Source organism: Equus przewalskii, chromosome 20 (assembly GCF_037783145.1).
Source record: "Equus przewalskii isolate Varuska chromosome 20, EquPr2, whole genome shotgun sequence".
Classification (NCBI taxonomy): Eukaryota; Metazoa; Chordata; class Mammalia; order Perissodactyla; family Equidae; genus Equus; species Equus przewalskii.
In genome coordinates, this window is record NC_091850.1 from 57,478,080 (window position 1) to 57,500,767 (window position 22,688).

The 22,688-nt window shown below is 44.2% G+C and overlaps 1 protein-coding gene across 3 annotated transcripts in view; it reads right to left on the bottom strand.

Annotated features, from left to right (window-relative positions):
• Nucleotides 1-22,682, bottom strand: part of SDHA (succinate dehydrogenase complex flavoprotein subunit A) — a 28,256-nt gene extending 5,574 nt beyond the window's left edge. The window contains exons 1-11 of one of the 3 annotated variants that reach the window (XM_070587314.1): nt 22,542-22,682; nt 17,483-17,563; nt 16,282-16,443; nt 14,183-14,326; nt 13,758-13,922; nt 12,355-12,503; nt 11,524-11,648; nt 9,635-9,803; nt 8,618-8,813; nt 7,627-7,798; nt 4,690-4,808 (exon numbers count right to left, since the gene is read on the bottom strand). In XM_070587314.1, coding sequence (XP_070443415.1) covers nt 4,690-4,808; nt 7,627-7,798; nt 8,618-8,813; nt 9,635-9,803; nt 11,524-11,648; nt 12,355-12,503; nt 13,758-13,922; nt 14,183-14,326; nt 16,282-16,443; nt 17,483-17,563; nt 22,542-22,604 — 1,545 coding nt within the window. In that variant the 5' untranslated portion in view covers nt 22,605-22,682. Of the gene's footprint in view, nt 1-4,689; nt 4,809-7,626; nt 7,799-8,617; nt 8,814-9,634; nt 9,804-11,523; nt 11,649-12,354; nt 12,504-13,757; nt 13,923-14,182; nt 14,327-16,281; nt 16,444-17,482; nt 17,567-22,060; nt 22,244-22,541 lie in introns of those variants that run through there. The other 2 variants (XM_070587313.1, XM_070587315.1) reach the window with 2 other exon arrangements.
• Nucleotides 22,683-22,688: the final 6 nt, after the last annotated feature.

Sequence of the window (22,688 nt, forward strand, 5' to 3'; positions counted from 1 at the left end):
GAATTGCTGGATCATATGGTAGTTCCATTTTTAATTTTTTGAGGAACCTCCATATTATTTTCTGTAGTGGCTGTACTAGTTTACATTCCCACCAACAGTGCACAACAGTTCTCTTTTCTCCACACCCTTGTCAACACTTGCCGTTTCTTGTCTTTTTGATGACAGCCATTCTAATAGGTATGAGGTGATATCTCATTGTGGTTTTGATTTGCACTTCCCTGATGACTAGTGATGTTGAGCATCTTTTCATGGCCATCTGTATGTCTTCTTTGGGAAAATGTCTATTCAGGTCCTCTGCCCATTTTTTAGTTGGGTTGTTTCTTTGTTGTTGAGATGTATGAACTCTTTATTATTTTGGATATCAGCCGCTTATCAGATTAATGGTTTGCACATATTTTCTCCCATTAGGTAGGCTGCCTTTTCATTTTGTTGATGGTTTCCTTTATTGTGCAGAAGCTTTTGTTTCATGTAGCCTCACTTATTTATTTTTGCTTTTGTTGCCTTTGCTTTGGGTATCAGATTAAAAAATTCATCACCAAGACAGATGTCAAGGAGCTTACTGCCTAGGTTTTTTTCTAGAGTTTTGTAGTTTCAGGTCGTACGCTCAAGTCTTTAAACCCGTTTTGAGTTAACTCCTGTGTATGGTATAAGAAAGGGGTCCAGTTTTCCTAACACCATATACTGGTGACTGTCCTTTCCCCATTGTATATTCTTGGCTCCTTTGTTGTAAACTAATTGACCATATATGTGTAGGTTTGCTTCTGGGCTCTCTATTCTATCCCATTGATCTATAGTCCATTTTTATGCCAATACCATATTGTTTTGATTACTATAGCTTTGTAACAAAGTTTAAAGTCAGGGAGCATAATGGCTCCATCTTTGTTCTTCTTTCTCAAGATTGCTTTGGCTGTTCAGGGTCTTTTATGATTCCATACAAATTTTAGGGTTATTTTTTCTATTTCTGTGAAAAATGCCATTGGAATTTTGATAAAGATTGCACTGAATCCTGTAGATTGCTTTGGGTAGTATGGAAATTTTAACAATCTTAATTCTTTCAATCCATGAGCATGGAATATATTTCCATTTATTTGTGTCTTCTTCAATTTCTTTCACTAATGTTTTATAGTTTTCAGTTTACAGGTCTTCACTTTCTTGGTCAAATTTATTCCTAGGTATTTTATTCTGTTTGATGCAATTGGAAATGGGATTGTTTTCTTAACTTCTCTTTCTAATAGTTCATTATTAGCATATATAGGAATGAAACAGATTTTTGTATATTGATTTTGTATCCTGCAACTTTACTGGATTCATTTATGTGTTAGTTTTAACAAATTTTTGGTGGAGTCTTTAGGGTTTTCTAGATATAGTATCACGTCATCTGTAAATAGTGACAGTTTTACTTCTTCCTTTCTACTTCTGATCCCTTTTGTTTCTTCTTCCCACCTAATTGCTCTGGCTAGGGCTTCCAATACGATATTGAGTAGGAGTGGCAAGAGTGAACAGCCTTGTCTTATTCCTGATCTTACAGGAAAAGCTTTCAGCTTTTCACTGTTGAGTATGATGTTGGCTGTGGGCCTGTCATATATGGCCTCTACTACATTGAGGTATATTCCCTCTATACCTACATTGTTGGGAGTTTTTATCATAGTGGATATTAAAATGAAGTTTTGATTAAAGCTTTAAAAAAATGTTTCTACTGGGGTTGGCCCCGTGGCCGAGTGGTTAAGTTTGCGTGCTCCGCTGCAGGCGGCCCAGTGTTTCGTTGGTTCAAATCCTGGGCGTGGACATGGCACTGCTCATCAAACCACGCTGAGGCAGCATCCCACATGCCACAACTAGAAAGACCCACAACGAAGAATATACAACTATGTACCGGGGGGCTTTGGGGAGAAAAAGGAAAAAAATAAAACCTTTAAAAAAAAAAAAAGTTTCTACTAAGTATGTGTCTTTTTTTTTTTTTGCAGGGAAAAGATTCACCCTGAGTTAATATCTGCTGCCAATCTTCCTCTTTTTTTTTTTCTCCACGAAGGCCCAGTGCATGGTTGTATATTCTAAGTTAGGGTCCTTCTAGTTCTTCTACATGAGCCGCTGCCACAGCATGGCAACCAACAGACGAGTGGTGTGGTTCTGCAACCAGGAAGCAAACCTGGGCCACTCAAGCAGTAAGAGCGCCGAACTTTAACCACCAGGCCATCAGAGCTGGCTCAAGTACGTGTCCTAAACCAAACCCACATACGTTATTTAAAGTGGAATATTTTGCAACTATGGCAGGCAGAGTTTCTGGAACACACCCAGGATCAGTGATTCCAAGCAGATTTCTTTTGAGGTAGGACATACTGAATGGTGGCGGACAGGGCATAAGCACTCCACCATGAATTCCCGAGGAGACAGCAGTCCTGTGCTGGTCACAGGACGCCTTGCTGCCCACTTCTGAGGTCTGGTGGTAAATGTCAGAGGAACCAGCAGACACCTCTTGGTGATACAAGCTGAGAAGTGCTAAGACTATGAGGTGGTCAGCGTCAGCAGTGAGCGGTGAGGTAGAGGGAGAAGTAAGAAGCCCAGGAACCCTCATGGTTTGCTCTTCTGGTTATTCTGTAAAAACTCCTCCTGTATTAAGTACTTCATAGCTTTCCTGTTTATGCTCATAAGAAATGTGATACAAAATAAACCTGAAATTTACTTAAGTCTGCTGAGAAGTGGGATCTATCTTTGTTTCCTATCATTGACTGATCTTTCCTTTCATCCCTCTTAAAAACCCCTTCATCATATGCTCAATCACAGGACGGACCCAGGCCTATTTCTGGACGTGACTTTGTTCCATTAATCGAGATGTCTCCTCCTCTACCAATATGAGACTAACCACTTCCTAGTTTAATTCTACTTAATAGACTTTTCATCTATTTCTTTAGAGTGTTACGTAATTATAAGATTATAATGCACACCATCAACGTCATGGTTTCTCAGGAAGAGCAAATGGAAAAAAGTCTTAGAATCTAGTAAATAAACTGTTAAAACATTCTTTTATGTCCTTCAGTATTCATATTTTTTCATACCCTTTTTACCTATTTCTGGTTAGGTTTATTCAAGGCATTTTAAACTGTGGTGGCTGCAGTGCAAATGAGCTATTAACATTTGAATGGATTACTGCTGGCATATTGGAAAGCTACTGATTTTTGTATATGAATCTTTTATCCAAACACCTTACTTCATTCTTGTATTGTTTTTACTAGGTTTTCAATTTATTCTCCTGGAATTTTCAGGTAATCATATTGGCAAGTAATGACAATTCCGTCTACTCCTTTTCAATATATACCTCATTTCTTTTTTGTTTCTTACTGATTAGCTGGAATCAGGAGAAAAACTGCTTCCCCTCCACTCAAATGTCAATCCACGAGGGCAGGAATTTTTGTTTTGCTCAGTGCTCACTCTGGCCTCATGAACACTGCCTGGCACACAGCAGACACCGATACATGCCTTGTTTGTGGTAATGTCTCTAGCACTACCTTTTTCAAATCTTTCAAGGATTTGCCATTTTCCTATCTGAACATAGGTCCCCATAGCCTATGCAATGATCAGACCTGTCCTTACTGACCTCCAACCCTGGTATCAGCACCCTACAAAAGTCCTGTGCAGTACCACTTGACTGCTTTTCCTTAAAGGTGCTTGTTTCTTTACCTGCTATTTTCCTCACCTTCCATGATGGCTCCCTGAAGCCGTCTCACCTGAAGACAGAATCAGTCCTATGAGAACGGCAGTACATGACATTTTTTCTTTTGGTGGTGTTTATGTGTATGTCCCACTGGATCCCTTTAGGGATATGACTAAAGCAAGGGGCTCCTTTTCAGAAAATGCCCCCACTCAGAAATTCTTGCAAATAATTTCAAGTGGACAGAGATCTCATTAACAGACCAAGAATTTATGTATTAGAAGAGTTTGATTCTTAACTGCTTTACATTTTATTTTTATATTATCTAAACCTGTATTATCCAATGCAATGGCCACCAACCACATGTAGCTAATTATATTAAAACTGAAATGAAATAAAATAAAAATTCAGTTCTTTAGTCAGACTGGCCACATTTCAGATGCTCCAGTCACATGTGGTCAAAGACATGGAACATCTCCATCCTCACAGAATGTTCCACTAGACATGCTCATCTGGAAGGTGAGTACTCTAACCAATGCACAGATTACGTACGGTACCACCCACTATCCATACTCTCCTCTTCCTGATTTTATGGAGGGGCAGCAATGGGCCTAATTTAAGGACATTTCCCAGAGTTGCCAGAAGCTGGGTGTGATGATGGGATGACTTTCTTGACAGTGAGATGTGCTGGGATTTCGGGAAGACTGTCAAGGGAAGCTCCCAGCTGGGCACTGAGCTTCTGCTCCTTCAGGCCGTGACATACACGATGGCCAGAGACGACCTGGGGAGGGAAGCCACACACAAGCACCCTGGAGTGCACGAGAGAAGACTGACTCCCAGATGTGCAGGGCCGTTATTTCTGCCCTGGGCGGCTCCCTCCAGCTTCTCTGTGGAAAGACATGCACTTGTACCTGATTTAGGCCCCATCTCTTTTATACTCCTATTTGAAATAGCAAGGAGTATGTCCTGCTGCTGCTGACCCCAAACCCCAGTGCAGGGCTAGTTAATGCGGAAGCCTGCTCACTCCAGTGTCCAGGTTTTACCTTCTGCATGCTGAGTCGCAGTTCCGACGTTCTTATACTGCCATCAGCAAACCTCAGTTTGTCAAGATTCATGACAGATTCTTCCCCAGCATTTGGTTTAATAGGGGGAACTTTATCTCCTAAAAAAAGAAAGCTAGAATTTAACTTGTGAAAAACATTTAGAAAAACCAGATGGATTCTGAATGACAAAAAAGGTGGACTATAACCTTTCTGGGAGTTTGGAAAGCGACAGATAACTCAGCTAACACTCTGCTAGGGCCACCCGTGCCTGAGGAACCACCTATTTACTGGGGCTAAAGAGTAACATAAGGATGGAATTTCTGGCAGAGTAGTGTCCAATAAGTAATCTCTGGATGAACAAAACAGAAACCCTCTCTCAAGTTTAAAACTTGGATTTGTGCAAACAGGCCTTTCAGGATTATTCTAGTAAAGGAAAAAGGGCATCTTCCAGAGCCGCAGTTCTCAGCCATTCAGGGAGGAGGGAGGGGGCTGGCAGCATGTTTAAAGTCCACTGCTGAGCCTGATCCTTGCACCCTCTCACCCAAACCTCAAGATCTGCTGTTTTCGCCTTCCTAAAAAGACAAATGTTTTGAGCATTTTTAAGGTTTTTGTTGGGGATGACATGTTTTGTTTTTTTTTTGAGGAAGATTAGCCCTGAGCTAACTGCTGCCAATCCTCCTCTTTTCGCTAAGGAAGACTGGCCCTGAGCTAACATCCATGCCTATCTTCCTCTACTTTATACATGGGACACCTACCACAGCATGGCTTGATGAGCGGTGCCACGTCTGCACCTGAGATCCGAACCAGCAAACCCCGGGCTGACAAAGCGGAACGTGCGCAATTAACCCGTGTGCCACCGGGCTGGTCCCGGGGATGACATGTTTTTAATGTACTTTGTTCAACACGTAATACACGCAGGACACGAAGTGCAGGACACAAGGGTCTGCAGGCGGACCAGGGCTGCTAGCAACCACGCCCTCTCCACAGACTGGGCACTGGCCCTCATGGACCTGCTCTTCTAACAGGCTGCTCTTTCTTTGGCTTGTTTTCAATGTCTTAAAAAATGATCATTCAGTAGAGTTAATTTTCTCTCTTTAGGTGCACAGTCCTACAAATTTTAACACATGTATGGGTTCCTGTAACCACCATAATCAGGACACAGAACAGGGTTTAAACATTTTAACATTTAAAATGTTCACGTTTGGGGGGAAGTAGTGGTGCAAACATTTTTTCCTTTCCTTTTTCATTTTTAAAAATTAAATTAGAGTACAATACCATTTTTAGTGTAGAGTTCTGCAAGTTTTGACAGAGTTACATAAAGCCCCACCACAAGCAGGATATAGTCCCCAGCAGCCAGTGATCCAACTTATTCCCAAGTTTTGCCTTTTCCAGATTGTCATATAAACAGAATCATATGTATGTAGGCTTTTGAGCCTGGATCACACAGCCTAATACATTGAGATTCATTCAAGTTGTTGCTTGTATGGGTAGTGTGTTTCTTTTTACTGCTGAGTTTAGAAAAATTTTAAAAAGTGTGCATTGATCCTTTAGATACAAAAGGACAAAGTATTCTTACAAAACTTCCTTTTTCTCATTTCCAAAGAAAGGGAACCTCCAATTTTCTGTTTGCTCTGAGAGATCTGATGCCCGACTCTCTGTTACAGTGAAATGAGCACTAGATCTGGTGTCAGACTAAGTGGGCTCGACTCCTGCCTTTGCAGCAAGGATGGGGACAAGGCCCTGCCTTGGCGTTTCAGCCTTGAGCTGTGGTCAAAGCAAGGGGGAGAGTATGTCCGAAAATGTGCCTTGTCCTCTTTATTAGGTGCATCTTGACAGCTGCAGACATGAAAGGGCACAGCACCTTGTTACACTAAGGGCTATGTTTATTAGTGGGTTAGCAAGACTGCACTGTTTCTACAGCATAACTTTCGCCGATTTAAAATCCATACAAAAAGCTTTTGTTCAATAAAAACAGAACTGATACACAACAATTAACACAGTGACATGTCCTGGGAAGAGTGGGGGCCCGGGGAAGCTCCCATCCTTGCCTTAGGAACAGTGCCTCCACCTCGGTGTCATTCCAAGGAAAATGGTCAAGGTGACCATTGTGAAGACCCTTTCGAAGGTCACAGCAACAGTGTCCTCTCCTTAGTGGGACTCAGAAAGTGTGGATTCACACTCCCAGGACGTGGTACTGACATGGCATTTCTTCCCAGCAAGATCAGTGACTGAGCTCCACTCTGTCACTGAAGGGCCACCGTGACCACCCTTCCTCTGTCTACAGTAAGCCATCCCGCTCTCCTTTAACAGACCAGTTACATTTCCTTTCTAGAACAGCCTCAATCCTTTTCCTGGAACAAGGCACATATTCATTTATACTTATTATTTACAAGATTTCATAGCAAGTCACTTATATCAGGCAAGCAATATATGGTAAACTTCCCCGCAAAATAACAATTTCCTGATAGTGACTTTTTTTTAAGTTTTTCTTTTTTCTAAAGATAGCATCTGAGCTAACATCTGTTGCCAATCTTTCGTGTTTTTTTTTTTAATTGCTTTTTCTCCCCAAATCCCTCCAGCACATAGTTGTATATTTTAGTTGTGGGTCCTGCTAGTTGTCGCATGTGGGACACCACCTCAACATGGCCTGATGAGTGTGCCATGTCCGCACCCAGGATTCAAACAGGCGAAACCCTGGGCCGCCGAAACAGAGCACACGAACTTAACCACTTGGCCACAGGGCCAGCCCCGATAGTGACTTTTCTAAGCAGACATCATGAGAGCAAAGAAGAAAATTTGACCAAAAAAAAGGTTACCCTCAACTATTAAGTTAAAAATACTACCACTAACTGATCACTAAGCGAATTTCCAATTATAAATCAAGACTTTGTAACCTCTCCCTCCTGAGACAGCCGGGCTACTTAAGAAAACACATACCAGGTTTGCAGGACTCTGCAATACTCAGGGCACACGCCCGGCCAAAGACAACCAGGTCCAAGAGCGAGTTTGCCCCAAGACGGTTGGCGCCATGCACTGAGGCACAGGCGGCCTCCCCACAAGCGTACAGGCCAGGCACGACCTGATCCTGGCCGTTCACATGCTTCAGAACCTGTGGGAAAGAAGACAGAGGACTGAAGGAGCGCAGTGTGCACAGGCCCACCCCATCCCCTGCCGTGGAGTGTCTGTGCCATAGTCAGAGAAAAAAGAGGAAGTCAGGACTGATCCACTCACTACAAGGAACCCTCTGAGTCGTCTCCTCCCTCAGTTGCCCTGTGCCGAGGTCCAAGGACCCCGAAGGCGGCGCCTGTGACCTAACCCCAGGTCTAATGTGTATTAGAAACCTCCTCCCACCTCTGATGTGACCCCCTTTATTCCCACACTCCAGGCCTAGACTCAGATGAAGGGAGCATGGCAGGGGCAGGGAGGAGACCCGAGTTGTCAATCAGACTGTCCAACCTATGAGTCACCTATAAAGTGTGAGAGCAGTTCCTGCCCACCTCGCCTGGTGAGGAACTAAAATAAGGTTAACTGACTGAAAAGCTCTCTGTGAAGTGAAAACCACCCACAGGGATTAACTGTAAAAACAACTTGCAAGTTCACTGTAAAAATAACAAGATCATATAGAAAAATAATTATAACTGGAAAGAATTGCAAATGATACTGTATCTACGGCTCTTCACTAAGGAGGGATTTATAAATTATTAATAATTGTTATTAAGCAGTAAATGCAAAATCTGGAATACAACTAAGGCCTTCCCCTGCCCTTCGGTAGCAGTGATTTAAAGTAAGTGCAGCCTACCAAATGACACAGTACTTTTTTGAGGAAAATATCTGTCTTTTCCTCTAATTAAGATCCAAAGGGACAACTGCGAGGTGGCCCACTGCTCCTGCCCCCTTTCCGGCAATGAAGGGGTCTCAGTGGCATCACCTGCCCCTTGTAGTTGGTGGGAATGCCACCCATGTTATAATGCACGGTGGGAAGGACAGGGATGGGCTCCTTGGTGACATCCACACCCGCGAAGATCATGGCCGTCTCTGAAATGCCTGGTAGGCGTGTGGCCAGCTGCTGGGGGGGAAGGTGGTGCAACTGCAGGTAGACATGATCCTTCTCAGGGCCACAGCCTCTGGTGAAAAAGGACATCACAGCATGAGACAAAGAATAGTAATTATACAAAACGTGAGGTCACAAAATCATTGAAGCATATGAGGCTCCACATGATTTGATGCTCAAGACAGTTTCCCCCTCAATACTCATCACATCTTTCCCAAGCACCTGCGACGCACCAGGGTGGACACCAGGTACGGAGACATAGCCGCGAACAACACAGACAGACATCCTGCCCGCCCTGAGCTCACACTCCAGTCTCGGGAGGTCACAATTTGCTATGTTTCCCTTGGTAAATGTGTGAGAAAGACCTTTTATACCAAATATCCCAAAGAACCATTCGACTTTTTATGTAAAAATGTAAAGCCTCTAAAGGCTCCACCAACAGATATTTGACAAGTGTCACCACAGTAAGGCACAGTGTCGGGCATGGAGAGCCCAACGCTGCTTTACAGAAGAACAAGTAGCCCACACACCTTGAAGATCCCAAAACATCTGTGGGTTAGAACACAAGACAACACCTGAGGCTCACATGCTAACATTTGGCGGGGGGGGGGGTGTCTGTTTGCCTCTATCACACACACACTTAAACACACATATGATGTTCCAGATTTGAGATCAACATCAAGCTGGCTAAACTTCTCAAAATGCAGGTCTCTAGAAAGAGCATAAACTGACAGACAAGAGGCAGCAGAGATGTTCCACACGTGCCTAGAGAGGTGGGGTGGGTGGGGTGCTGAAACTCAGCCTGAAGCCACAGCAGCCACCAAAGGCAAAGGCGGCGTGTGTGTGCTGTACATACGTGTGCGCTCAGACACCTGTGGGGACAATCACACAGACCTGCCCTCCCGGATTTCCAGAGTCATGGACCGAGACACAACATCTCTGGATGCCAGGTCCTTTGCGACGGGGGCGTACCGCTCCATGAACCTTTCGCCCTGACTGTTGATGAGGATGCCACCCTCTCCGCGGCATCCTTCCGTGATCAGACAGCCAGCACCATATATGCCTGCAAAGAGCCCAATCGATCAAACATTTATAACCCAACAACTGCTTGGTCTGTATTTCAAACGCAAATATTTTTTTCAAGACATTTTTGAGGAGACAGAAGGAAAGGGTATGCAAAGGACATGAATAGAAAAAGAAAAAAGGTGAAAGGTCAGGAGCGGTAGGAAGTCTGATAGCTGATAAGGCCGTGGTGAGGAGAGAGGACACTGCCGTTGATGATAAGCAGCACTGCAACACTCCGGTTACTGCTTATCTGAAACCTTCAACACAACTGAGCATGTGTTAAATCCCTCAGGTTTTGTTGTAATTTGTGAATGTCCTTTTGCACCATGAAATTGTGGCAACTAGTTTAGGTAAGAAAAACCAGCTTGGAAAGGTCCTATCTAAAGAACCCAATGAAAACTACGGCAATAATTATTATAGTTAATACATATACTCTACTTGCTACGTACAATTCTACATTTTGCAACAACCCCAGGTAACGTTATCCCCATTTTCAGAGATGAGTAATTAAAGCTTGGTGACCTGTCCACGCTCCCGAAGCTGGGAGGGCAGAGCTCAGATTCAAACCTGGCTACACACAGGGTCTGCCTTGATCCTGACTGTCCCTAGTGGCCTGAAAACGCAGAATAGGAGACAAATACATCAACAACGTAATCTGAAAGCTAATACTTTCATTAGTATACCAAAAGAGTCACCTTGCTTTTAGAACAAGAATGCAAATTCCTGCATTTCAACTGCCTCTCAGTTTTCCTAGTTTCAATGGCATTTTTTCCACTGTTTTATTTCTCATACATTGAAAAAGCATAGGAAATGGAACTCTAAATAAATTAGAGGGGATTCAGAAGTCTTAGACATTTTACTGGTTAAAAATAATAATAAAAAACCACCTAAAACATTTTTTATTTTTCATTTCTGCCAGGGATCAGAAACAATATACTGACAGAGCAAAGAGAAAAACAAGGCCTAGCTCTTTAGCATGGGGGCTGTTGCTACCACGTATGGAGTCTCCTCAGTTGACAGGCCAGAAAAGCAACCCAGAAACAAAGTTCAGGATGAGATTCATCTCTCCCAAGAGCAGATCTCTTTCTCTCAGATTCATTTCTGGATAACATCCCCTAAACACTCTCAAACCTGCACCCCTAGCCTGGACCCTCCTTCCAAATCCCACATTTGTACACTCAATTGTGAATGTATTACCCAAGACAAGCTCATCTCCGCCCATGACTGGCACCCTCAATCATCAACATCTCATGGAGCTCTGTTTGTCACAGGTGCATCCTTAGTTCACTCACAACTGTGGCAGCCTGATGTTCTCACTACAAAACTGCAATCTGCCCATGCCCCTTCTCTGGTCAAATGTATTTCCCCTAGTCTCAGGATAGTGACTGAAGTCCTACTATGTGCCAGGCAGTGAGAACAGGGCAGTAAATGAGACAGAACTGTCCCCACCTCCTGGAGCGGACAGCCTGCTTGGGGAGAGGGACACCAAAAAATCACTGCTTTATGACTGGAATAAGTACCGCCAAGGCAAGGTGCAGAGTTGACACAGTCACCTAAATTGCCTTGGGAGAAACAGGGAAAAGTCTTGAGGAATTGACAAGCTAGGATCTGAGACACAAGGAAGCAGATGATCAGAAACACGTCAGTACCTGGCACTGTAGAGGAGCATTCAATAGGCATCAAGGGCTTAGAAGACACACAGAGCCCTGCTTCCCTACCTGTAGGGTGGAACTGAACGAACTCCAAGTCCTGGCAGGGAAGGCCTGCCCTGGTGATCATGGCCGTGCCGTCGCCTGTGCTGGTGTGGGCAGACGTGCAGCTGAAGTAGGTGCGCCCATAGCCTCTGGAAAACAGACGTGCCAGCAGGGAGAGTGATGACTGCACACAGCGTCCCCCCAGACCCTCCTTCCTAATGGCATGAAAGTGGACAGAGCAGGCCATGCAGCGCATCACAGGTGTCGTCTGCATACACTGCCCTGGGCAACCAGGATGGGAGCCTGGGGGACAGAAGGCACTCTCATTTGTCCTTGAGGACACTTGTGTGCTGTCTGAAGGATTTCCCTGGTAAGCATATATTACTTTCATATTCAAATGTCTAACTGTTTATGTATTCACTCTTTTAAAGGGTTAAAATATCGACTGACAGTGTATAAAATGGAATCTACTTACTTATTTTCATCATATGAACAAACAGCACTTATCTACCCCAGAAATCAGCATTAACACAGTATCCATTAAAGCAAAAGAGATGTTATTCCAGAAAATCTCATGTGACTCTCCAGGCCTCAGTTTCCTCAAGGGTCTTCCCAGCTGCACTTGGCGGCAGATACTTTCTCGCCCACCTCTGAGACTGGTGCGGCTGTTGTTCCCTTGAGAGATGAGGAACCAAGGCTGGCAAAGGGCAGTACCCTCACTGGGTTAAGTCTCAGCCTGCGTCTGAACCATTATTCCATAATGCCTCTAATGCCTCTATTTTTATTAGAATGAAGAAACTCTGAAGCTCAACTTCCCTACAGAGAAATTAAATACAGGAAGAATTAGATTCTTACCCAGTAGCTACAACAGTGTTCTTTGCTCTTATGCGATGGATGGACCCATCTTCTATGCATAGTGCGATAACCCCACGGCACTCCCCATTTTCCATCAGGAGATCCAAGGCAAAATACTCTACAAAATAGCTGGTATCATATCGTAGAGACTGCAAAAAGAAGGAAAGGAAAAAGGGGATCCCACATTTGCCATTGCATTTAGGGTGTTAAACCCACAATCAAGCTGACACTATTGATGTGAACAGGTTAAGAGACTTGGATCTAGTGTGTGGCAAATGGATTAGGTAAACCCTAGAAGACCAGTTTGGAAAAGAAGTCACAGACTTCAGCTCATATCAAGGACAGTGCTGATGCTACTGTGTAACAACACAGAAGGCACTCTACTCTTAGCTGTATAAACAAAACAAAGAGGATGCACACACATCAACATACTCCAGAGAACAGCATGTACCACTAGGGTGGTAGCACATTTCTTATTTCTGCACAGTCCTAATAGGCACTCCACACTATGGCACCACACACAGCACTGAACTGCTCTCAGAGTCTGACGCCACAGCTGGGGCCCACAGACCACGGGGTCTTGACTTAGACTGGGCTGTACCATGAGAGCTGCTGGCCACTTAATCTAAACAAGACAAAACATTCACCCCTGAGCATGCTAGCCACATCTCTAATGGTCACATGTGGCTGGCAGCTGCCGGCCTGGACACAGCAGACAAGCACATTCCCACTACACCACAAACTCCAATACTGGACAGCACTGGCCCAGGCCCCAGATCTGACAGTCCCCCAGCTAACGAAAAGGGCTCCCATGAAACTCCCAGCTGCCCATGTGACACACAATTCTGCGGCACAGGCACGTCCTGTCACATATTTGTCAACCCACTCAGTCAGAGAAGCCACTGGTGTCCTAACACTTGCAAATCAATGATCTGTCTCCATTTGAAAATAAGAGTTCAGAAAACTGACTATTCTGAACCAACATTATCCAGGATATTGATTACTTGGCCATGACAAAGTTGGCCCTGATTATCCACTGACTACTACCCTCAAATCTTAGTCCAGTTTTAAAAGTTAAGTATTAAAACAAACCAATGAGTTTAGGAATCTGGAAGTGGTAAAAGAGCCTTAAAATACTTGCTCTGTTCTTATATTTTCAATGTGACAGATCTTAAGTTCAAACCTGGAAGGTAATGATTATCAATTTAATCTTCTAAAATACACACTTTCATACTAACAGTTACTACATACATACTACCAAGTTATGCTGTTACTTTTTAAGCAACCCCTGGGCTGACACATTGATCCTCTGACCTGTCCCCAGAGTGGCCTGTTTCTAGCTTGTTGTTACATGCCTGGCCTGACTAGACCATGTCCTACCACTCCATGCACCCAGGTCTCACCCTTCCATACAACGTGTGCAGCAGGGAATGGCCTGTGCGGTCTGCCACGCAGCAGCACCGATGGGCCTGCCCGCCTTTCCCAAACTTGAGGCTCTGTCCACCAAAGGCACGCTGGTAGATCCTCCCATCTTCGGTTCTGCTAAAGGGCATGCCGTAATTCTCCAGCTGTGAAACAAAAGCAAACACCTAGAACCTCAAAGGAATCAAGATCTTCATGGCTAATGTACACTAAACAACTTCAACAGAAATCTGCTATGTTCTAGGAACATGTCAACACTCCTGGAAAGAGAAAAATGTCCTTGTTAAATTAACTGAATTATTAGTGACAAAAGATTTCCCTTGTTACATCAGCTCAGTACCATTCTTTTGGCTGACATCTGCCTCAACCCCTCTTTTGCACTAGAAACAGACTGGTGCAATGTTACCTCAACCACCGAGGCGGGGGCCTGCTCTGTCATGTAGTGGATGGCATCCTGGTCCCCCAGCCAGTCGGAGCCCTTCACGGTGTCGTAGAAGTGCCACCTCCAGTTGTCCTCTTCCATGTTCCCCAGAGCAGCATTGATTCCTCCCTAGAAACACGGAGCAATCTTCTGAGCTCCAAAAGGGAGTCCCAATGGTATCTTTTAGGCTCATCTCCCCATTGCCTCCTCCAGTGTGTGACAGCCAGAGGGTGCCACAGAACCTTCCCCTTACCAGGTTACTGAACCCCTCAGCCCTGGTCTCCTTATCCGGGAAAGGGGCATGAAGCTAAACTCCTTGAAGAGTTGTCTGGAGGACTGAGTGAGAGGTTACATGCACAACGCTTACTACTTACTTACCAAACCTGGCGCGTACAAGGTACTCCACAAACCTACCTAGACAACTTTATGACAAAACACTCCCAATGGTATTTCTGGGCATGCACTAAAGATGCGGAGTGCTTACTGCCAAGCAATAGACTCCACAGCAGCACAGTCCCCACACTGCCACTTCCTTTTGCTGTGCACGGATAACCGCCCCGCCACCGGCTTACCGCCTGTCTCCATCCCTCAGTCACAGAACACACAGGACAGGGACAAATGTAACGCTCACCCTTTCCCCCCCAATTTACAAACGGATTACTCCTCTTTAGACAATCTCTTTTTCACAAGTAAAGGCACACTTTCTAACTTCTCCCTCTTTTCCAATTGTTACTCGATCACAACTTTTGCGTCAAACAGACCCATGCAGGAATTCCTTCTCCACTCAGTGCTGTGCCTCAGTTTCCCACAATATGTTTTAGTTACCACGAGATGAGTCACTAGCACAGAGCGAGGAACTTTGCAGCAAACATGCAAAAGTTACCAAGTTATGTACTTCGTCACTTCTCCAACTCCTCCAACTGTAAACCCAAACACTACCCAGCTAAGAAACTAAGTACCAGAGCAGTGCAGAATGTAGAAAGCTGGTTTAAAATAACACAAACGCTGGGCCCAGGGCAAGCATAAATGTGCATTTCACTGCCACTTTCAGTAATAATCAGGGCACAGGTACAGAGGGGTCCCAGTATTCTTCAGACTCTCCCCAGGCCCTTACCTGTCTTATCCTTCCACCAATTAAACCTCTACTCAAAAACCAGCATTCAAGTTAAGCTATCCTTTTCTTATTCTTCTTATTTAATTAATACTGCACTACCTGAATACTACATTATCCTGTAATATTACTTAGAATTATCTGTTTCTATCTATTTTTCCTTCTGGACAATGAATTCTCCAAAGGTATACAGTATATATTCTTCAGTTTACAAAGCAATAGATTTAGAACAAAGTATCTCGCCGCTAAGTGCCTGAAGGGTGTTACTGGACACTGAACACAGGCTGTTCCAGCTACAATGGTCACCAGGGTGGCTTTTATTAGTTCCTGGAAAGTCACCACACTCTGTTGTCTCTATGAGGAAATGTGTCCCAAAACCAGAAAGATAGTCAAATACGATTTTGGAATACTAGCTGTATACAAGTTGGGTACTACTTACATTGTGCCTAGAATGAAAGAACAAAATTACAAAATCACTGCATAAATTTTCACCTTATTTTTATCCTCTTCCCTAAATTCAGAGCATGTAAAGGCCACCGTTTCTCTGTCCTGCACATTCATGACATCATCAAAGCTCAGCGCCATCACACTTAATGAGGCGAACCCTGAGGATGCAGCAGTAAACATGAGATTCAGGGAAGATGGAAACAAGTCCACAGGCAAGCTCACTTCCTAAGATCAGGTAAGTGCAATGAAGAAAACCACCACAGGGTGGTACTAGATGGGGTGGTCAGAGAAGCCCCAAGTATGAGAATAGCAGAAACAAGAGTGACAAGGAGGCTTTAAGCAGCAAGGATGGGGGCAGAGACCCCCAGGGTGAGTGAGCCAAGTGCGTGTGTACAAGGAGCAGAAAGAGGCACACACGGCAGAGCATGGCGGGACAGCGGCCTGAGGCAGAAGGTTGCTCAGGCAGAGTGCCAGACTGTGCAGCGGCCTGTAGACACTGAAAGCACCAAGAGCCCCTTTCTCTTACCTGGGCTGCGACAGTGTGTGACCTGGTGGGAAAGAGCTTTGTCACACAGGCTGTGTCAAACCCCGCCTCAGAGAGGCCAAACGCAGCTCGCAGGCCGGCCCCTCCAGCACCTACCACCACTGCATCAAATTCATGATCCACCACCGGGTACTGTGTAGAAATCTGGAAAAGAGAAATACACCCATTCATCCCCATTCAACCATGCCAGACAGACTGTGGTTACAGGGAAGGAGCTAGAAGAAAACGAAGCAGTATCACAAAAGGGCCACTGCCACGCCTAGAGGGCCCCCGTCCTGTGCGGGACTGGACACTAACAAAACACAGCAGTCATGAGATGTGGCAGGCACACCCTCAGACGATAGGACAGAAGAGCACCTACCCTACGGAGCTGGGAAACCCCGTTAGTTAAAATGCTGAAAACTTAAAGGTACGTCCTCAAAGAGGAACTGCAGAAGCAAAGGAAAGCAACAACATGAATCAAAATGCCAGTTTTTCCATTCAATTATCATTTTTATTTATCTTCTCTTTTTAAGTTTACACCTATTTACATACACTTACATGAATCTAAGCTTACAGTGTGGTGTAGATCATGATTCTCCACCTGTGATCCGCCAGTTTTTCACGAAAATGTTAAAATGTTGTTTTCATTTAGATAAGCGTTTTCCAGTTCGTCTGGGTAACCACTTAAGAACTGAGGACCACAACTCTATTTCAGGCCCGTGTTCTTGTTTACAACTGAGAAGGTGCCAACCAGTACTCAGTATATCGTGAGCTTACAAGAAAAGAACTTGGAAGCAAATTTCAGTTTCTTATACGGAGAGCAGAACGGGCCCACTAAACACAGAGGCCTACACCCAAGTGGCTACACAGTCCTAGGCTGAGCAGAGACGTCACCATCCATCATAGTAAATACAGGTCATTTGTCATCTAAACTTCATTATTTTGTCACTTTACTTGACTTAAATTTTAATCTGGCTTATAGATACATAAGAGCTACGAGCAAAAAATTTTACTATGTTTACGTATATATGACAATTAACTATTATTACACTAAAAATAATTTGAGCAAGCACTGGAATGAGAATTTTTTCCCTTTAAATAAGATCTGTGTATTACTCAAATATATTAAAAACCAGTATAGATCATTACCCCTCTAAAGCCAGGAAAATCATTTGTAATGAACAAAAAGTCATGAACTTACTGAATCTGAAACTTTAGCAGATGCCCTCTTAGTCCCATCAACAGTGAAGTGAAAACCACGGGTCTGCAACGTTGCTGGCCACTGCTGAGAGACAGATGGAGAGCGTGAAGTGTCTTGAAGGAATGGGGGACGTGTAATTAAAATTTATCCTTCTAAGTCTATTAACCTTTTTTTGTATCCAGCTACTCCCCTTCACACAGACACCTCACCTGAGGCAAGGGCAAAGGACCCAGGGTGCCCTAAGAAAAGCCCTTCTAGATGGAGCTTGTTTCCAAACCAGATACTCACTGACTCACGAAAGGAAATAAAAAAGGCATGCTTCCACGTTAATTTCAAGTGGTAGTTCTGCAAACCATGAAGTACTTTTACTGGATCCATTAGAGCCCTTGTCATACTGGAGCTCTACTCATCTGTGAGGTTTCACAGTACAATGGGGTAGGCACTGGACAGTGTATGGGGAGGCGGACATTCTAGAACAGGCTCTGTTACTTGTTGTGACACTGAAGCACCGTGGTTCTAACCCTTCACTGTAAATGTGAGGATTCCAGGCCCAGAGATGGTCCTGCTTCACCACTCTCCACATTTACACTAGACTTCAGCCATACTCCCCGTCGTCTGTCATACCACAAGGTACTGTTTCTTCCACCCACACACTCGTCCCTGGCCTTTCTCTCGTTAACCTCTGCAACTCTCCAAGTCTTGGCTTAAATGTCCCATCCTATAAACATTTACCCAAGAAAGTTGGTACTAATGAAATGACAATCCAGCATGAGAGGCAACCTTCTTCACATGCTAAGAACGGCCAGCAACTTAGGAGATATGTTTTCCATGCTGCTGACTGTATTTGCAAGGACTACGGCAAAACAGAGAGTCTTAAAAATAGCATAAAGGACAGTTTTAGGAAATAAGTACACTCAACAATGACAAACAGGGATATGAGAGATGCCTTCAAGTATTCTGTAATTTGGAAGACACATTTATTCTGTGTGGTGAAAAAAAATTTATTCTGTAGGACAAACAAACGGGAACTACAAGGAGGAGAATCTGGCAAAATACAAAACGAACTCTGAGCTGTTTTAAACTGAACGGACTGCTCTATGAGAGGAAAGGCTTTCAGGGGACTGGATGGCTCGGCTGCCTGCGAAGAAAGTCAGAGCTGGCTCCTACTCTAAGGCTCCCTTTAGCTCTGAGAATGGATGATGGCTGGCACAAACAATTGAGTTTATCTCAAGCGCTCCAATTACAGAGTAGTTTCGGGATTTTTAAGTAGATCTGAACTGATGAGAGTGATAGTCTTGAATCTTCCAATTTCAATTTTAAGTATGTTTTCATTGACAAAAGCCAATATAGTTTTTTTCCTTTCAGGAAATGAATTAAAAAGAGCCAAAAAGAACAAATATTCTTCAGTGTTAGTATAATTTTTCAAATTGTAGAACCTCATTTTAACAAAGAATTAAGTAACTAAAAGGATTTTAATACAAATGTTCTTGAAAATTTTATAAAGGATAATATAAACATAGGTAATAATACCAGTAAGAACAGTACATTTTGTAATATTAAAATAGAAACAGTGAGATTCCCTAAGTATTTATTTTTTCTTTCTAGGATGTTCATGTTGAATAAACACACACACACACACACACACAGAGCTAGCTTAAAAAACCACAGCAATTATAAAAACATCTTTAATAAATTATCACACTATCTCCCTGTGGAAAATAGTAGCATTAACTGTTGCAGCTAAATCTGATTTGGGGAGTGATTTTAGAATCTGGGGAGTCCAATTTTAACCCAATTTCTGTCTTTAGGTATACTCATTTTGTGTCACTTATTAATCTAATGTTTTTTGAAGAGAAACTATTATTTTCTAAAAGGGCAACATGATGAAGAATGGGGAAATATACCTATGGTAGAATTAAAAGGAACACTTAGACCTTTTTAACAGCATAAAGAACTGAATTAGGAGGTAAAGGGAAAAAAACTGAGAAGGATAGAGATACTGATATCCTCAATCTAGCAAAGTGGGGAGCCCTCAGCTAATAAAATATAGGTGTGAATCACGAATGAGAAACTAATTTGTAAGTACGATCTACACAATTACAAGAGTAGCCAATAAAGGATCTGAAAGTGGTTGCATAACTCTATTGGGAGGACTGAAGTAGGAAGAAGTAGGATGATTTGTAAGCGAACTAAATCCTCATTCACCAGCAAAAGTTGACATCTAAAACGGATAAAAATGCACTTGCATATTAGCTAGAGAAATGGAGGTAAATACCAAGAGCCAATACCAGAAGCAATTCAGAATTAATTCCACTAGGGAACAGGTCTGGGGAAGGAGGAGCTCTTACTCCTTTTCATTTATAAGGACTTCTGTACTCACTTTTTTTTTTACAACTATGTGTAATTATTTTCATTAAAAATTTAAAACTTTTTAAAACAGGGATGCTTAAAATACAGTTCACAAGGTAGAAACTGAGTCTATCCAAGGTAAGTGGGGTCTGGACTCAGGTCTGCCTGGATAGCTCTAGATCCTGTACTCTCCCCACTATCTAAGGCTCTTCGGGAAAAATCTCTGGGACTCCAAACTAAGATGAATATCCAGGTTATGTATCAAAACCAAGCCACAATTTTTCAAGTGGCTTGAAAACCAGGAAAAGCATCACACAGAATATAGCACTGAATACCAGTGGCATTATAATTATGCCAAGAAGCAAAACAAAAGTTTACCACAGTGACCTAAATAATGATTCTAGATATATCATTAAAACATATTCAGAACCATACCTTGGATATTCATGTGAAAGGATGTGAAAAATCTATCTGAAGTGAGCAGTTAACCAACAACTATTTAAGGTCCTTGGTTTTACTTTTCCTTTTGATTAAACTTTGGAACAGTTTGCAAATTGTGTCAGTGCACTGGGGCAATAGAAAAAGAAACAAAGGCAAAATAGGTTTGATAATTTTGTAACTTGAAAGCAGCTGTAAATATGACACGGAAAAACCACAGAATTAAACAAAATGAGATCAAGAAAAATTCTCTGTGGACTTTATTCAAATTATCCTCATCCTCTACGCTCCAGGGACATTTCTCAGCTGGCAATCACAAATTTTCTTTTTTTGTTCTTCTAATTTGATGCTTTTGTTCTTGCCAATTTTAAACTCCAATAAATATATTGCCTGGGACAGAATTAATTTCCCTTAGCAAAAGCTATCCTCATCAAGATCAAAAGACTTTTTAAAAACCCAAGGCCATCTTTTTCACAGGCCTAACTTGTGGTTCCACTTTGCTATCTCTATCCTGCCATCATGTTTACAAGTACCATACCTAAACACAGGACAGAGGTGAAGATTCAAGGAGATAACGAAGGTAAAGCACTGGCAGCTAACAGCTGATTCAACCAAGATCACTTGGAATCAAGACAACATGAAAGGAGAGGCTTAGCACTCTGACCTGTTGTACTTAGAACCTCATCCTCACTTTCAGCTAAATGCTCAGAGCTAAAACTCTTCCAGTCCAGCCTGGACAAAGGACAACGCTTTTTAAATTGACAAAGTGTGGGGGTAGGTGAAGGGAGTTCCCCAAGCTGGAGGGGTCTTAGTCTGCACAAGCAAGCTGGGCACCAGGCTGGGTTGAGGACAGACATTAGCTCTTTCTTCTCCAATCACAACCAGTTATCAATTTGTCAGTTCACCTACCAAGTAGGAAGCACTTAGAAGTCTGCTCATGTTTGGATGACTAAAAATACTCCACTAACCATGGACTTCACTTCCTGCCTGTGGACTTCCACCACTGTGTCTTAGAGCCCAAAATTTGGGGGAGGGGGGATCTCTGCTCAGTAAGCACCAACTATAGGAACACTTGGTGCTGGTGTTGGTTAGATGGCTGTCTAACTAAATCCGCACATTTAACATGATTTTTACTATCTATATACCAAAAAGGAGAAAACTGTGGTTGTAATTACAGGCAGAAGTCCAGTAAACACTGTTGAATGCCTTGGTTCCTACTGGGACGTTTACTTCGTAATTAAATTACGAAGTAGGCGGGTGGGCGAGATCATTCAAAAGAAGGAAATAACTAAATCCTCTAAATTTAGTGTGGTGCAGTAAAACTCTAAAAGATCGACTACTAAGATGTAATTGTAGAGGTACATTTGACATAATCCAGCAGCAAGGCCTCAGGAAAGCATAACCCGGCTGGTCATCCTCGACTGACCAGAATCTGGCACGGCCTCCACAGATGACGCACAGAAAAACAAACATGCCGGCGTCCTCGCCCAAACGCAGCTTTGCAGTCAGCGTGCTGAAATTCTGCGTCTGTATTTTTAAATTTTTTTCCAGTGAGGAAGACTGTCGCTGAGCTAACATCTGTACCAATCTTTCTCTATTTCGTATGTGGGACGCCGCCACACCATGGCTTGATGAGCAGTGCATAGGTCCGCGCCCAGAATCCGAACCCAGGAACCAGGACCGCGGAAACGGAGCGCGCGAACTTAACCACTATGCCACCGGGCCGGCCCCTCCGTCTGATCTTTTGAAAGCATGCACAAAGGAAACCCAAAATGAAGGCCCCACACTTACTGTCCGGTCTTGGCGCGGACACACAAACCCACGCCTTCTCCTGTGTACTCGAATCTGCAAACAGGGCAGGCCGACCGAGCCTGCTGCCCACCCGGTCCCGGGGGCTCGAATCCCCCTGCACCGGCCCCTGGCCGCGCCTCTGCCGCTCACCGGGAGGCCGCGGGGACCCGGCGGGACCTCGCGGACACTGCCGGTCCTGGTCCCGCCTCCGCCCGTGGCCTCAGGGTCAGCCGCCCCCTGCGTGACCTTGGCACACCTGCCCGCTCACAGACAGGCCCTGGGGAGGCAGGGGCCAGAGGAGGCCCGCGGGGTTGCGACCTTCACCGGCAGGGCCGGCTTTGGGCAGAGGCCGCTGGCCCCGGCGGCCCCACGACCCCTCGGGCGGCCCGCGGCTGCTCCCCCCGTCCCGACCGGGGCGCGGGGACCCGGAGTCCGGCCTGTTCCGCCCTGAGGGCCCACTGGCCCCGCAGCGCCGACTCACCGCCCTGGTCAGCGCCAGACGCCGGGCAGGAAGCAGCCGCGACAACGCACAGACCCCCGACATGCTTGCCCTCTGCAGGCGGTCCCACTAGCCCCCGCGCCAGGCCGCGCCTGCGCACCGCACTGCGAGAGGCGTCGAAGCCCGGGG